This window comes from Microtus ochrogaster (assembly GCF_000317375.1).
Source record: "Microtus ochrogaster isolate Prairie Vole_2 chromosome 6 unlocalized genomic scaffold, MicOch1.0 chr6_random_2, whole genome shotgun sequence".
Lineage (NCBI taxonomy): Eukaryota > Metazoa > Chordata > Mammalia > Rodentia > Cricetidae > Microtus > Microtus ochrogaster.
The window spans coordinates 4,295,150-4,310,354 of record NW_004949095.1 but is presented as its reverse complement, the minus strand read 5'-3'; the positions used below and the strand labels follow the sequence as shown (position 1 = coordinate 4,310,354).

The 15,205-nt window shown below is 40.3% G+C and overlaps 1 protein-coding gene across 1 annotated transcript in view; it reads left to right on the top strand.

Moving 5' to 3' along the window:
* Xpr1 (xenotropic and polytropic retrovirus receptor 1) overlaps nt 1–15,205 on the top strand; it is a 158,108-nt gene that overhangs the window by 84,158 nt on the left and 58,745 nt on the right. The window contains exons 4-6 of the mRNA XM_005364008.3: nt 10,557–10,780; nt 14,404–14,553; nt 14,805–14,888. Coding sequence (XP_005364065.1) covers nt 10,557–10,780; nt 14,404–14,553; nt 14,805–14,888 — 458 coding nt within the window. The remainder of the gene's footprint in view (nt 1–10,556; nt 10,781–14,403; nt 14,554–14,804; nt 14,889–15,205) is intronic.

Sequence of the window (15,205 nt, the reverse complement as noted above, 5' to 3'; positions counted from 1 at the left end):
TTTTTCAGGCTCATACAGTCTGTATTCATCTTCTAGATTAAGAGTTAACACATGTAAAGGTTGACCTTGGGGCCCAGTAATGCGTGCCCCCGTCCCCTCAAAATATATCTGTGCCCGCAGTTTGGTGAGCAAGTCTCTCCCTAGTAAGGGGTACGGGCAGTCAGGAACATGCAAGAAGGTGTGAGTCACCTTACCGGTTGCCAGCTGTACTTTTCGGTCCGTTGTCCATCGGTATCTTCTTCCTCCAGTGGCCCCCTGGACCCAGGCTGATTTATCACTCAAGGGTCCCGGGGCATGGGTTAACACCGAATGCTGGGCCCCGGTGTCTACCAGAAAGGTGATGGGTTGCCCCCCAACATCAAGGGTTATCCTGGGCTGGGGGGGGGGCTCCTGACCCCGACTTCCCTAGTCCTCCAAGGTCAGCAAGGAAGCCTGGGGTTTTGGCTTCCTTGGTCCCCTCGGTCTCTTAGGACAATCCTTAACCCAATGTCCTTTTTCTTTGCAGTAGGCACATTGGTCTTTGTCCACTCGGGGGCCTCTTCGGTCTTCTCCCTGCCTATTCTGTCTCTGTCCTGAAACTACGGTGGCCAGCAATTTACTAATTTCCTTGTTTCTCTTGCGATCCCTCATGTTTTCTCTTTCCTCCGCCTCCTTTCTGAGCCTCTCGTCTCTTTCCTCCTGAGTTTCTCGCTTATTGAAAATTCGCTCTGCTTCCTTCAGCAAATCCTGGAGTGAACTCTCTTTAAGATTATCAAGCCGCTCAAGTTTCTTTCTGATATCTGGGGCTGACTGCCATATGAAGGACATAGAAATGTTAGTAGTCTGACCTGGGTCCTCTGGATCATATGGAGTGTATATGCGGTAGGCCTCCTTTAGCCTCTCAAGGAATGCTGAAGGTGACTCCTCAGATCCCTGCATTACATGCTTAAGCTGGGCCAGATTAGTGGGACGTCTAGCCGCCCCATGGAGACCCGCTATGAGCAACTGGCGATAGAGGCGTAGGTGGTTCCTACCTTCGACCGTGGTAAAGTCCCAGTTGGGATGCTCCAGGGGGAATGCTGCCTCGATCTCATTGGGCAGCTGAGTGGGGCGACCATTATCCCCAAGCACATTTTTTCGGGCTTCTAGGAAAACTCGCTGTCTCTCCTCGGTGGTTAGCAGGGCCTGCAGCAATTGCTGACAATCATCCCAAGTGGGTTGATGAGTTACTAGAATAGACTCAATCAAAGAGGTTAGCATTGAGGGATCCTTGGTAAAAGATGGGTTGTTACTGCACCAGTTGTAAAGGTCAGACGCTGAGAAAGGCCAATATTGAAGCTGGCCGTTCGGTCCCGCACGCAGCGGAAAAGCCCGGGATGTGGAATCTGGCGGCTGCTCTCTGTGAACTCTCAGTCGTCCGGCCATGGGGAGGGAGCTGGTTCGGCCGGGAGTTCCGCTGGCTCAGCCTCCTTCTGCTGCTGTTCCGGCCCTGGCTCCTGATAGGGAGGGGGTTCTTCCATCATCAAATCTACCAGGAGGTCCTCCCCAGGAGGCAGGACCGGGGGTGCCCCCGAAGTTTTTTTCTTCTTCTCCGTTGAACTCTCCGCCTGCGTGGGTTTCGTGAGGGCTGGGTAAAGGGAGGATTTGGTAGGGGGTCGGGTGGGCGTGGGGAGCAGGGGTGGGGGGAAGGGTCGGGGCAGAGGGAGCTGCGGGAGGGCGTTTGGGGGTAACAAAGGGTTTGATCCATGGGGGTGGGTCATAAGCCAGAGCTTCCCAAGTGACAATATATGCCACCTGATCCGGGTGTCCGTGTGGCCCTGGATCCATCACTTTGGTTTTAACCTGTGAAATGATGTCAAGGTTAAAGGTCCCGTCCCGTGGCCATCCTACATTGAAAGTGGGCTATTCAGACGAGCAGAAAGTGACCCATCTCTTTTTGTGAACGTCCATGGATTGGTTTTTGGCTGTGTCCTGGACGTCTCTCCAGTGCTGTAACGTAAGACTTAAGGGGGTGGTAACAGACTGTCCCATTGTCTCAAATAGGACCACACCGAACACAGACCCTACGAATAGCAGACACACACAGAGACAACACAGTCTTGCAGCGCGGCTTCGGCGCAAAACTGAAAGCAAATGCTCAGACGGAGACAATGAGAGTCCAGACCTCTCGTCTCCCAAAAGAACCACGTACCCTTTGGACAGCGGGGGTGCCCCAAAAAGCCCGACTCGGGTACCGGGGTTCAGTGAATACGGATGAGCCAAAAACTTGGCTCCAAATGCTCCTGGAACGTCTTCCAGCTTTGCGGTCGGGAGTTTCTGAACCCGTCGGTTCCTCCATGATTCCGCCCAAATACCAGATGACACAGCTGGGTCGTACAGACACGGCGCAGTGATCACAATGACAAACAGTGACGCAGAGACAAACACAACAGAGATCAATCGCTGGCCAGCTTACCTCCGAAAAAATTGGTCGGTGGTCCCTGGGCGGGGGGGTCTCCAAATCCCGGACGAGCCCCCAAATGAAAGACCCTCTAAGAGTGTCTTTCCTCTGGGGAGACCCTTCCCAAGGAACAGCGAGACCACTTGTACAGATGCAAACAGCAAGAGGTTTATTCAGATACACAGGTACCCGGGGCGACAAAGTCTCTCGGAGGACTTGTGCGCCTTCAGGTCGGGGTAATGGGTTTATATATGTTTTGGGGAGCAAAAAGCGCTATACAGAAGCGAGAAGCGTAGTTACAGGGTTTTCATTGGTCAGTTTGAATGTGGCCGAGTTCAGGTCGGGACAAGGTCCCTAGTTCCCGAGAATTCAGATATGGGCTGCCTTGGCTCTTATCTAGGGCAGACAGGGTGTCTTTCTCGGTATTCACCGTTCCTCCCCGCCAGGGACAGACAATGCCCAGCCACATTCTCGGTATTCCCCGTTCCTCCCCCAGCCCAGCCACAGGTGTCTCTATCTCGTTTTGGCAGCTTCTAAACTGCCCTTTGTTCAAACCCTGAATATTCAGTACAAGCCTTGCAAAATGGTGTTACCGGTGCTAAGTTGTTTAACAAGCTGGGCGGGGGGTCTTTCATCTGGTGCTAAGCTGCTTAGCAAGCCAGACGGGGGTCTTTCAATAATAACTTATCTATGTGTATTGACAGGGCCATTGGGGTACAAATTAATAGTCACTGGCTGAGTTTTTGCAGGTCAGGAAGGGGTGGGTAATATGATTGGACATGATTGGAAGACAAGAAATAGAATTTGGCACGTGTAGACAGTATCACTTTCCTCCCTAGTTAGCTGCTTTCTTCACAGTAGATTGTCTTATAAACTGCAGTCTTCAGGTACTCATGCCTGAGAGAAGCCATAAGTAACTAGTGAGTTACCTTCTGGGAAGGGTTAAGAGAAGCTCTATTTGGCCCAAACCAGCCTCTGATACCGTCCTCCTGACAGGGCTTTCCAGTATTGGGTATAGTTGTGTGCACCACCTATTTGAGCTTATTTATTAACTCACCTTCATCTACTAAGGTAGCACAGATTACTTAATACCTAAAAATGGTCAGTCTTTAAATGACTTATATTCTAGATCCAAACATTTTACTACCTCCCAATTTTTTATCTTTCTAATCATATCAAAATCCCAAAAATAAATAAAAAAAATTAAAGTGCTAATTCCATCAACTAATTACATTTTGAATTTTTAAAGTTTAGATTTTTGTTTAATTTTTTCTTTTGGTTTTTGTTGTTGTTGTTGTTAGTTTTTCAAGACAGGATTTCTCTGTGTAGCTCTGGCCATTCTGGAACTACTCTGTAGACCAGTCTGGCCTCAAACTCAAAAGATTTGCCTGCTTCTGCCTCCTGAGTGCTGGGATTAAGGGTGTATGCCAGCACCACGTGAATGATTTTGTTTAATTTTATCATTTAAAAAAACTATTTAGGGCTGAGAGATGGCTCAGAGGTTAAGAGCACTGACTGTTCTTCCAGAGGTCTTGAGTTCAATTCCCAGCAACCACATGGTGGCTCATAACCATCTGTAATGAGATCTGGTGCCCTCTTCTGGTCTGCAGGGATGCAGGCAGATGCTGTATGCACAATTAATAGATAAATTTAAAAAAATAAATAAATAAAAACCCTTTATTCATACAAAAAAAAACTATTTAACCTTCCTGCGCCAACAAACACTTGCTTATAAAGTAGATTAATTCCCGGGCCTCTTAGGATTGTGCTTGTTAAGAGTAAGAAGCTGTTTTCAGTTGAAAACCTGATATAAATTACTTTTCTTACTTTTTCCTGTTTTGTTTAATTTTAAAAGAACGGTTGTTTATATTTATAGAAAAATGTTTTTACAATTGAAAGACCATGGGGAAAGAAGGAACTTTTAAAAATGAGGGGCCCCAATTTCCAAGATGAACATAAATGTAAACAACCTCAATAAAACACTTGCAAGCCATATTCAATAGTACATTTTAAAAAATCATATGTGATTGAGTTAATTTTATTACAGGAATGCAAGAATTTCAACATATGCAAGTCAATAAGTGAAATATAGCATATAAATAGAATCACATGATCATTTTGATAGATGTAGAAAAATTCCTTTGATAATATTCCATATCCATCCTTTCATTATAAAAAGGCTGAATAAAACAATCTAGTAATAGAAGAATCATACCTTGACATAATGAAGGCAAAATATGACAGACTCTTTCATAACCCATATAATAAATAGGGACAAATTGAGAGCATTTCCTCTAAAATGAGATGTGGCATTTACTCTTGTCACTCTTATTCAGTGTAGTGCTTAGAATCTTAGCCAGACCTTTAAGGCAAGAGAAAAGAAGTGGGATGCAAAGAGAAAAGGAAGAAGTCAATTTGCCCTTGTTTGCAGATGATACAGTCCTACACTGGAAAGATTTTAAAGACTCTATGAGAAGCAATATAATCAACCTGCTAAGTGTCTGGGTAGTCCCAGTGGGTAGCGGGGCCATATCTGAGGGTCAGGAATGGTCTCTACCTGGTGAAGAGCTGCCTTGCCTAGAGTGCAATTGAATACTTGCATTACCAGGTGTGCAGGTGCATACTAGGTGCTAGGGACTGTATTGATTTGCTCCAGTGAAGCTACCTTATCCAGAAGAGCAGCTGCTATGGGAGAGAATACTTGCTTAAGTTAACAATAAGATCTATATTTCCCAAGAGTCATCCAACTCTGTACAAAGTAAAGCTAATGCTATGTTAAGTGATAGTTTGTCTAGGCATCACCATCCATTTGTCTTTCTACTGTCTGGTGACACCTTTAAAGTTTTATTGTGATACTAGGAAATTATAGGAACTTAGGCTTAGCTTCCTTTTCCACAAATCACAGTCACCCTAGAAGATGGCCACTGGGCCCTTTGGAGAAGGGTTGGGGAAAGACTTAACAATATATTCCTGTGGAAGTGGCAAGAGAGAGAGCAGCCTGCTGTGTTTCAGTAAGGAGTCTCATTGTTGTGAATTGCCTCTAGGTCTGGAAACAAGATATCAGTTGACTAAACTCAACTGTCTGCCACTAGACTGTGCAGACTTTACAGTGATAAATAAGGCAATACCCTAATAGTTGGCCTATTTGTTTCATTCCTAAGATAAACCTTGATCGATTAACCTTAGCTAAAAATCCTGTGGGCTAAACTGTTCTGGTTCGTGACTCACTCAGTTGCCTTTTATGACAAGCACACCCATTTTGTTTTGGGGGTTAAATGCTACCATCTGGCCTTTCTCTTCAGGGTCCTTTTGTTGCCACTGAAATCAGTGAGCCCAAATGGCTTCATCTCGTATGAGTGGGCCTATTCTGCAGTGAACAGCAGACTCAGAGCTCTTCAAAGAGGCATGTGCTTTACTCAGTGACTGACTCCCTACCTGCCCTAGTGAAGGGGGTTTCTGGGCCTCCCGGGAGAGAGTGGAGTTGGTTTTAGAGATGGGGAGCGTGATTATTAAACATAAAATGAAAGTCAGGTGGTTAAGGATAGAGATGAATCCAATAGAAATAACTTCTGAGAAAGAGAATTGTGTAAATTATGAAAGAAGCAGCAGTGCCAACGAATATAAAAGTCATAATACTACACTTCAGTGTGTATGACAGTCTCCACAACAGAGAAGCTTAGAACTCTGAAAAAAATGAGTCAACAGATAACTCCTTCTTACTGCTATTGTCTAATCGTTATTTACTGAGCTCTAGCTGTGCCCGTGGCATTTTTATGCTGCATTTAAACTTTACAAGAGCTTTTTAGGAGAGTTGTATCTTTTTTTTTCACCTATGAAAGGCTTATAAAAGTTGAAAAATAAACTCAACTAAAATCATAGGAGTTAATAACAAATATTTGAATATAAATCTGCTTAATTCCATATACTAAAGTGTGATTGTGGAATGTAAGATACAGTTATTTTAATATGTAATTAACCCTTTATACCAATAGAATCTGCATCTGTGAATTCAACCAGTATATTTAGAAAAAGAAAGCAGGAGCACAAAATGTATAGCTCAGCGGTAGAGTACTTGACTAGTATGTATGAGACTCTAGGTTCCATCCTTACCATGGCAAATAGTGTGTGTGTGTGTGTGTGTGTGTGTGTGTGTGTGTGTGTGTGTGTGTGTGTGTGTGTGTAGACCTACTTTCAGCATAGCTCCCACCTTGATTTTGTTCCTAGGAAAAATTGCATCTATACTGAACATGTTCTTATGCTTTTTCATCTCTTCTCTAAACAATGCACTTCCACAACTGTTTATATTGTATTAATATTATAAGTCAGGGCTTAAATTTTTTCCGTTCATGACACCTTTTTACCCCAATTTTTACTTGACTTAGAGTATGTAAAATTGGATTATAGATCACACATTTACTGGTAAAAATAATAATTGTACTTTGTTTCATTTCACCATTTATTAAGGATAAATACAAATTTGCATACTAGTGACGTAGATGTGCTTATTTACTTTTATATAACTAATTGAATCTTTGCTGATTCTTTGATATTGTAGGAAACAATAGGAAAATTTTTTAGAGCTGATCAATAGTTTATAATTGTCTTTAATGGCAATTTATAATGACTTTATAATTGTCAATAATGAGAATGCTTGTTTCTCATTAAATGTAATAAAAATGGAAGCAGTTTTTATAAGGCTTATTTCAGAAATTGTTAGAATTTTTTTTAATCTCAAACCAAAATTATTTGATGATATTTTAAAATTATGAAATCTGCCAACTTGATCTACAGAACAAACTCCAGGAAGCCAGAACTGCACACAGAGACCCTGTTTAATAAACAAATATTTTTCTCTCTTTCTCTCAAAAAAAAAAAAAGGAAAACAAAAAACAAACAAAAAAGCCAGTAAGACAAAAATAACAAAACAAAAGGCCCAGGAGAAAAATCTATCCTGTGTTGGCCAACTGCTTCTTTCTGTGCATGGGGCTTGACTTGGAGTGTGGCTAATGTATCTACCTAGTGACACTGCCTGGGAGAAAACTCATTTTCCCTTTCCCAGCAAGCATCAATTGAAATAGCTTCTTGGTTGGGGGTGGGCTTTGTATAAATTTCTCCTTCAATTTGTAGAGTATCATAGTTTTTTTTATATAATCAAAGATAAGAATTTTTGAAACTGTCTCCAGACATTTCAGATAATCAGTTATAACTCTTATATTTAAGTCTTTGAGAAAGTTATTTTTGGTTAAACATTTTAAGATATTTACTGTAAATGCTTCTAAAGAATGAATTTTAACCCTAATCTTCCATTTGTTAACTATTTAGTTAAAATTCCAATGAACTACTATTTGAGGCACAGCTTTTAATGAAGTTACTGATTTTTCTGATATCATAAAACATATTATCTCATTGGTGCTCTGATGGGGGCTGTGAGTGCCTGTAGGCCCAAATTTCTATATGGTGTGGTAGCCAGGCACTAAAGCTATAGGCCCAATCTGAGGTGGTCACGTAGCCCTGCAGACAGACAGGCTGTCTCTGCCTAACAAAGGGTCATGATGTTGTTGCTCCTTTCTTTGTAATTTGGAGGATGCCTTATAGAGATGCTGATTCAAGCCTACTGACAGCTAGCATACACAGCAGACAGGTAGATGCGGACCTGACAAAACTCCATTCACCTGGTGACCTAGAGGACAGGTCTGGTGTATTTTCCCGCTCAGTTTATGTGTTGGTATAAAAGTTGTTTGGATAATAAACACAGGGAGATCTTGAGGAGAGAAGAAGCCTGAGATGGCCTTCCGTGATGACCGTGTAAGCTGTGTCTGATTATTCCTTGCGGCTCCGTACCAGTCCAGTTATCTATTTTGGGGCCCATACAAGGGCTCTAACAAGTGCCTCCCTGTGAAACACCGAGTAAAAGTGATATGTTTGCCACCAGTTTTTTTTTCTTTTTTTGCTACAAATTCAACTTCTCTCACACAGTGTTGCTCCAGCACCATCTATAGACACTAGTACCATATTTTCACTGGAGAAAGCTCCATTTGTGAGGAGTTTAGCTCTCTGGTGACACTCCCCCTTCCTGATGGGTGGTGAAAGAATAATCTCTCACACATACTTCCTTCATAAACCTACTTACATAAAGAAATAGATGTTTCATCTAGCTGAATTGCAAACTTTGGGCTGTTTATATGCTTATAATAAACTGCTTTCATTAGTCATTACAAATTATAGAGTTCGTTTAGAAACAGCTTGATTTGATAAAGGAATTTTATTAATTTCATACCTATCCTTTTTTTCCCCTGTGAACTACTCTGCCACCCCTACCCCACAAGAGGGTTTTTCTGTGTAGCCTGGCTGTCCTGGAACTCCTTCTGTAGACCAGGCTGACCTCAGACTCATAGAGATCCACCTGCCTCTGCCTCCGGAGTGCTGGGATTAAAGGTGTGAGTCACCACTGTCGAGCTAAAACTATTCATTTTTAATAACAGCAGGTAACACAAGATCTCCTCTCATGTAATACTTTTTAGGTTTTGGAATTAAATAAGAAATTTCAAACAAGGAAACACTTTTTTAATTTACAACAAATCTTTCAAAACATTATTTTTGTTTATTTGAAGATTTGTTAAAAGTATTCAAATAATGCTGCTATAAACATAGTTTAACACTTCCTTGTGGTATGACTGAGCATCCTTTGGGATCGTGGAACCAGTCCTTAGTGTACTGAGGTACAACTATATATGTATAACAGAAACACATGTATTCACTAACAGTCTAGTTTTTAACACATATCTTATTAGTTTTAGTCTGTTTGGAGTACCTGCTTTAGAGAAATGTTGAGGTACAATGGGAAATATGGCAATCAGAGCTTTGATTTTACTTCTGTTTATGTATGAAGTTGTAAACACAGGAACATTTCTTTAAACATTTTGTAAAATTACATTTATTTAGTGTTTGCTTGTATGCTTCAGTGTGTTTGTGGAGGCCAGATTACAATTTGGGGGACTTGGTTCTTTCTTCCCACAATATGGGTCTTAGGGATTGGACTCAGGCTGTCAGACTTTTGCAGCAAGTCCTTCTGGCCCTTTTGCTGGACCTTCAGAAATATATCTTATATAGAGCTCTTTTAAAATAAGATACATAAAAGAAAACTTATTTTAATTTATTTATTTAGATACTGGGGTTAAATCCTAGGGCTTCATGCATGCAGGGAAGCACTTTAATAACTGGACTATATCCCTAGCCCCAATGTTTACTATTTTATAATATGTAATTTTAAGTATAGTCACGATATTGTACAATCATCACCATCTAATTCCAGAACATTATTGCCATTCCTCAAAGGCATACTGCTTCTTATTCCTGCTAGCAGTCACTCTACCTTCTCTTTCCCTGGCTACTGCCAGCTGCTAATTCCCTATTTTGGACAGTTCATCTAAGTGGAGTCATATCATACTTGGGGGTGGGGTTGTCTGTCACTTAACATACCTTTAAGGCTCATCCACATTGTAGCGTAAATTGATACTTACTCTTCTGTATGGCTGATACTCCATTTTGTATATGTATGTATATCCACACACTACCTTTTGTTTATCCACTCATTACTTGATAGATATTTGGCTGGTATAAGAACTTGTTTATATTGTATGCAAGGTTTTCTGTGGATGCCTTATGTTCAGTTCTCTTACATATATACCTAGCATGGGTGTTGCTGATCATATGGTAAATTCTGTGTTTGTTTTCCAAATTCATAATATTTGTACTGTTTTATGTTTTCACTCTTAGTGACTGCACATTTCTTTAATCTATGAAAATAGGTGCAGTAACAGTTTTGCAGGGAGTAAAGTATGAGGTAGAATGTACAGATGTTGTGCCAAAATGTTTTCTCCCATCTGTTTCTACATATCATGTGTAATATTTTTCCTAGAAATTCTAGGCAAGAAAATTAGTATAATCAAAAAAATTAGAATTCAGTAAAAACAAAAACAATTCAAAATTGAGAGCACTTGTCACTTCTTTTTTATATAAGATTAGAAGATGAGTATACTTTATTTTATTTTTAGATTTTTAAAAAGCTTTTATATGTTTGGGTGTTTTGTTCACATGTATATCTTTAACCTGATTGGACAATGCCCTTTCCTTACAGAGAAGCTGGCAGAGGCTCAGCGCAGGTTTGCTACACTTCAAAATGAGCTTCAGTCTTCACTGGATGCACAGAAAGAAAGCATTGGTGTCACTACATTGCGACAACGCAGAAAGCCAGTCTTCCACCTGTCCCATGAGGAGCGTGTCCAACATAGGAATATTAAAGACCTTAAGCTGGCCTTCAGCGAGTTCTACCTCAGCCTCATTCTGCTGCAGAACTATCAGGTGCTTAGATTACCCTAGGGAGTGGCATTTTAAAGTAAACTCCAGTAAGTGGAATTACCTTCGTCTAAACAGAGTCCCCCAAAGGTGACATCGTCTTTATTCTTGGGGTTCTTGTTCGAGTTTAGATGTCTTTGTTGTCCAAAAACCATGCATTAGAAGGATTAAAACTATTAGCAAAGCTAATCGTTTTTAAGATACACACACACACACACACACACACACACTTTTGTAGAGCGGAGGAGATGGCAGTGCGAGCACCAGAGTTCAAGTTCCCAGAGCCCACGTTAAAGCCAGGCAGGCATGGCAGCCACCTGTAATTTACACATACAGGAAGGAGACGGGGATTCCCAGAGAATATGGCTAGCCAGACTAGCAGAAGCGGAGAGCTCTTGACTCAGCAAGACAGCCTGCCTCAGTAATATAAAGAGGGGATAGCAAGTGAGAAAAATACCACCAACTTCAAGTCTCCACACACATATACACTTAGTTAAAAAAACAATTCATATGCTATTTATGGGTACATTTGGCTTAGAGAATAGCAGTTTGCCTACTATTTGAAGGAAGCTCTTATAGTGGTGAATAAAAATAAATGTCTATCAAAATGTTGGCTATGTAGTCTATATTCCTAATGCATAGCTAAAGTTCAGAAAAGCATTGATCTTTCTGAGGCAGACATTAAGAAAAGAAAAGCAACTGCACAGCTAACATTTTTGCAAGTTTGCGATAATAAAACAAAAGAGCTGAACATTTTAGCTTGCTACCAAAAGAATCCCAGTTTTGTAAGCAGAGACTGTTCTTTTCGTTTCCCGCCCGCCCTGACCCAAATAATCACACAAAAACTATATTAATTACAACATTATTTGGTCTATTAGCTCAGGCTTCTTACTGACTAACTCTTATATTTTAAATTAGCCTATTTCTATTAATCTGTGTATCACCACAAGGCTATGGCTTACTGGATAAGGTTGTCTTCTGGCATCTTTCTCCTTCTGCAGCTACATGGCATCTCTTAGACTCCGCCTATTCTCTTTATATCTCCTCCAGCCAGGCTATATTCTGCCCTGCTATAGGCCGAAGCAGCTTCTTTTTATTAACCAATGGTAATAAGATATATTCATAGCATTCAGAGGGGAATCCCATATCACAATTTTATTATTCACAGAGTACAGTATAACCATATCAAAAATAAAGAACTTAGATCATGCTAGATATGTGTAAAGGTTACATATATAGGCTGTTATAGCACTCAATAGTTTTTATACCCAGTATGAAAAATGTGAACATCCATTAGCCCTATATTAGGGTATTCATTTATTTGTAATTTGTTATAAGTTTGTTTATATAATTGTTATAAAAGATAATAAACAGGTTATGTTCAATAATAAACATTTACATCTCTGAGTCTGATATACTACTTTGCATTTTATTCTCTAATATAACTTAAAATGAATGATTAGCACCTTGCAGGATGATAGAACATCTAAAAAGTAAAAGTTATGCAAGAAAAGTTTTACCTGTAGTGACTGGTGATACAGCTCAGTTTGTAGAGTGCTTGCCAGCAGGCATGAAAACCTGGGTTGGATCTGCATAAAACTGGGTGTGGAGGCGCATGCCTCTAATTCTGGCTGCTAGGCAGATGGAGACAAAGGAATCTAAAGTTCAAGATCATCCTCACATACACGAAGTTGAAAGCAGCTTGTGTAAACTTTAAGACTCTGTCTTCAAAATAATAAATAAAAAGGTTTCCCCTGAAGTGTTGCAATTTTAAAATGCAAAGTACTAGAAATCCCCTCAATTATTACTATGTATGCTTTTCCCATCGCTTCCATATTTTTTGATAATTTAGTAGTTTGTCATTCAAAGAAGAACCCAGTTGAGAAATAATTCAGCAGAAAAGTAATAACATAAGAGAAATAAATGATAAGTCCTTTGTTTCTTTTATATACCCCAGGCTGATTTAAACTTGACATCCTCCTACCTTAGCCTCTTAAGTGCCAGGATCATTATCTACATACCTAAGACCCTTTTTTGACATTTTCCCCAAAGCTTTATAATTTGATTTTTTTTTAGAAATTCATATTAATAACTAAATATTTAAAAGAAACAAAATGCTTTCCCACAAATTTTAAAGTATTAACTTTGTGAGTTGGAGAAAGAATTCAATTGTTAAGAACACTTGCTGCTCTTCTCGGGAACCTGAGTTTATTTCCCAGTAGCCCTGTCACTATGCTCACAACTGTCGGTTGTTGTTGTCCTCTTCTGGCCTCCATGGGCACCTGTACGTGTGTGATAGTTACACAGACATATATACAAAAAATAAAAATAAATCTTAAAAAAGAAATAGAAAATATCCATAGTTCCAGCTTATTTTGTGTTGTTAAAAAAACAAAACAAACAAAAAACAAGAACAAAAATGCTGCTTTGGATGCCCTGGAACTGGAGTTACAGACAGTTGTAAACTAGGAATCCAACCTAGGTCCCAGGTCTTCTGCAAGAACAAGGCTCTTAACTGCTCAGCCATCTCTCCAGCCTCAATAGTGTTTCTAAAAGTTCTGTTGTGGAGCTGCAAGGATGACCTGACTTCAGATTCCTAGCATCCAAGTAAAAAAGCCAGTTTTGACTACTCTGGCCTATAATCCCAGGACTGGGGAGGAAGGCAAGAGGATATCTAGGGTCAGTCTGGCCAAATTTGGTGAGCTCCTGGTGAAAGACCCTGTCTGAAGAAAGTAAGTAAGGGTGGAGAGCTATAGAATATGATGCTCAAGGTCACCTCTGCATCCACACACATGCATGAACACACACACTCACACCTGTTTCTAAGTTGAGCTGTCTACTGTACCCAAGAAGAGTTCATGATCATCCATTATGGTATGAGGAATAGATTCCAACAAGTGAGTAAGAAACCTTATCAGCAAATACAGACGGCCTCCGGTTGGTAGATCTCATCTAGACTTGCAAATCTGTGTTTTCCTGCCTTTCAGATGATGGGCAAACAAATAAAGGTGAGAGTGTAGGAAAATACAGTATCTTGATTTTATAGAAATTGAAGGAATGCCAAGCTCCTACCCATTGTCACCTGCCCTGTGCAATGGTTCTTTTCTGCTGACATCTCCTGCTTACTTCCATCCCTAAATGGAGGAGGATGAAAGGAAAAACAGAGTCAAGAGAACTAGAGAAGTGTCCACTGTACATGCCTGGAGGAGTGAAAACACACTCTTCACCACCCTTCAAAGAGCAGAGAGTTAAAGTAGATGGGTTCAGTGCATGATAAATGCAAAAAAACATTTTCTGAAAATACTCTTTTGGCCAAAGCAGGAAAACAACCTATTTTAAAATGGTTATATGTGGGAAGTTGGGAATGAAAATGTTCTGAGCTTAGAATTTTCATTAATTTACTTGGAAGAAAAATAACTGAGTTGTGTTTCCAGTAGGATTCTACCTTGGAACCAGTAAGTTACAGGAGAGCCTTATCCTGGTAGCAGTGAATGCTTCTAGGAGGTGCTGCTGTTCCCCAGGGTTCTCAGTATTGACTCAGTCAACTCTGTTGATGTCTGCTGCTTCATTATTTTAATGTTCTCTAATGATTGTAGAATGATAATTGCATTTATCTTTTCTTCCTATAGAATCTGAATTTTACAGGGTTTCGAAAAATTCTTAAAAAGCACGACAAGATTCTGGAAACATCTCGTGGGGCAGATTGGCGAGTGGCTCATGTAGAGGTGGCCCCATTTTATACATGCAAGAAAATCAACCAGCTCATTTCTGAGACTGAGGTACAACACCTCTGCTTGCTTGCTGTATATGTTCAGTATCATTTGTATGTATTTTAAAGAAATAATTCACTATTTTTGTTCTTTTATAAATTGCTGGTTTAGAATACATTTGCTCTTATTGAGGTCTCTTTCTTTTTGCTTTATCAGTATATTTATCAAGAGGCTATCAGAACATTATACACATGTGTATTTATATGTATTGCTTTTATTTAGAATAATTTATATCAAAACTTGACAATTCATCTTTCTAGGCTGTAGTAACCAATGAACTTGAAGATGGTGACAGACAAAAGGCTATGAAGCGATTGCGTGTCCCTCCTTTGGGAGCGGCTCAGGTTAGTATCAACTTCTAGTGGCTTGTTTCCTTTTCTTTCTTTTTTTTTGTTTTTTTTTGTTGTTGTTGTTGTTGTTTGTTTGTTTTTCAAGACAGAGTTTCTCTGTGTAGCTTTGGAACCTGTCCTGGAACTAGCTCTTGTAGACCAAGCTAGCATCGAACTCACGGAGATCTGCCTGTCTCTGCCTCTCAAGTGCTGGGATTAAAGGTGTGTGCCACCACTGCCTGGCTTTGTTGATACATGCCATACATAGGGGGAGGGAGGGAGGGAGAGAGAGAGAGAGAGAGAGAGAGAGAGAGAGAGAGAGAGAGAGAGAG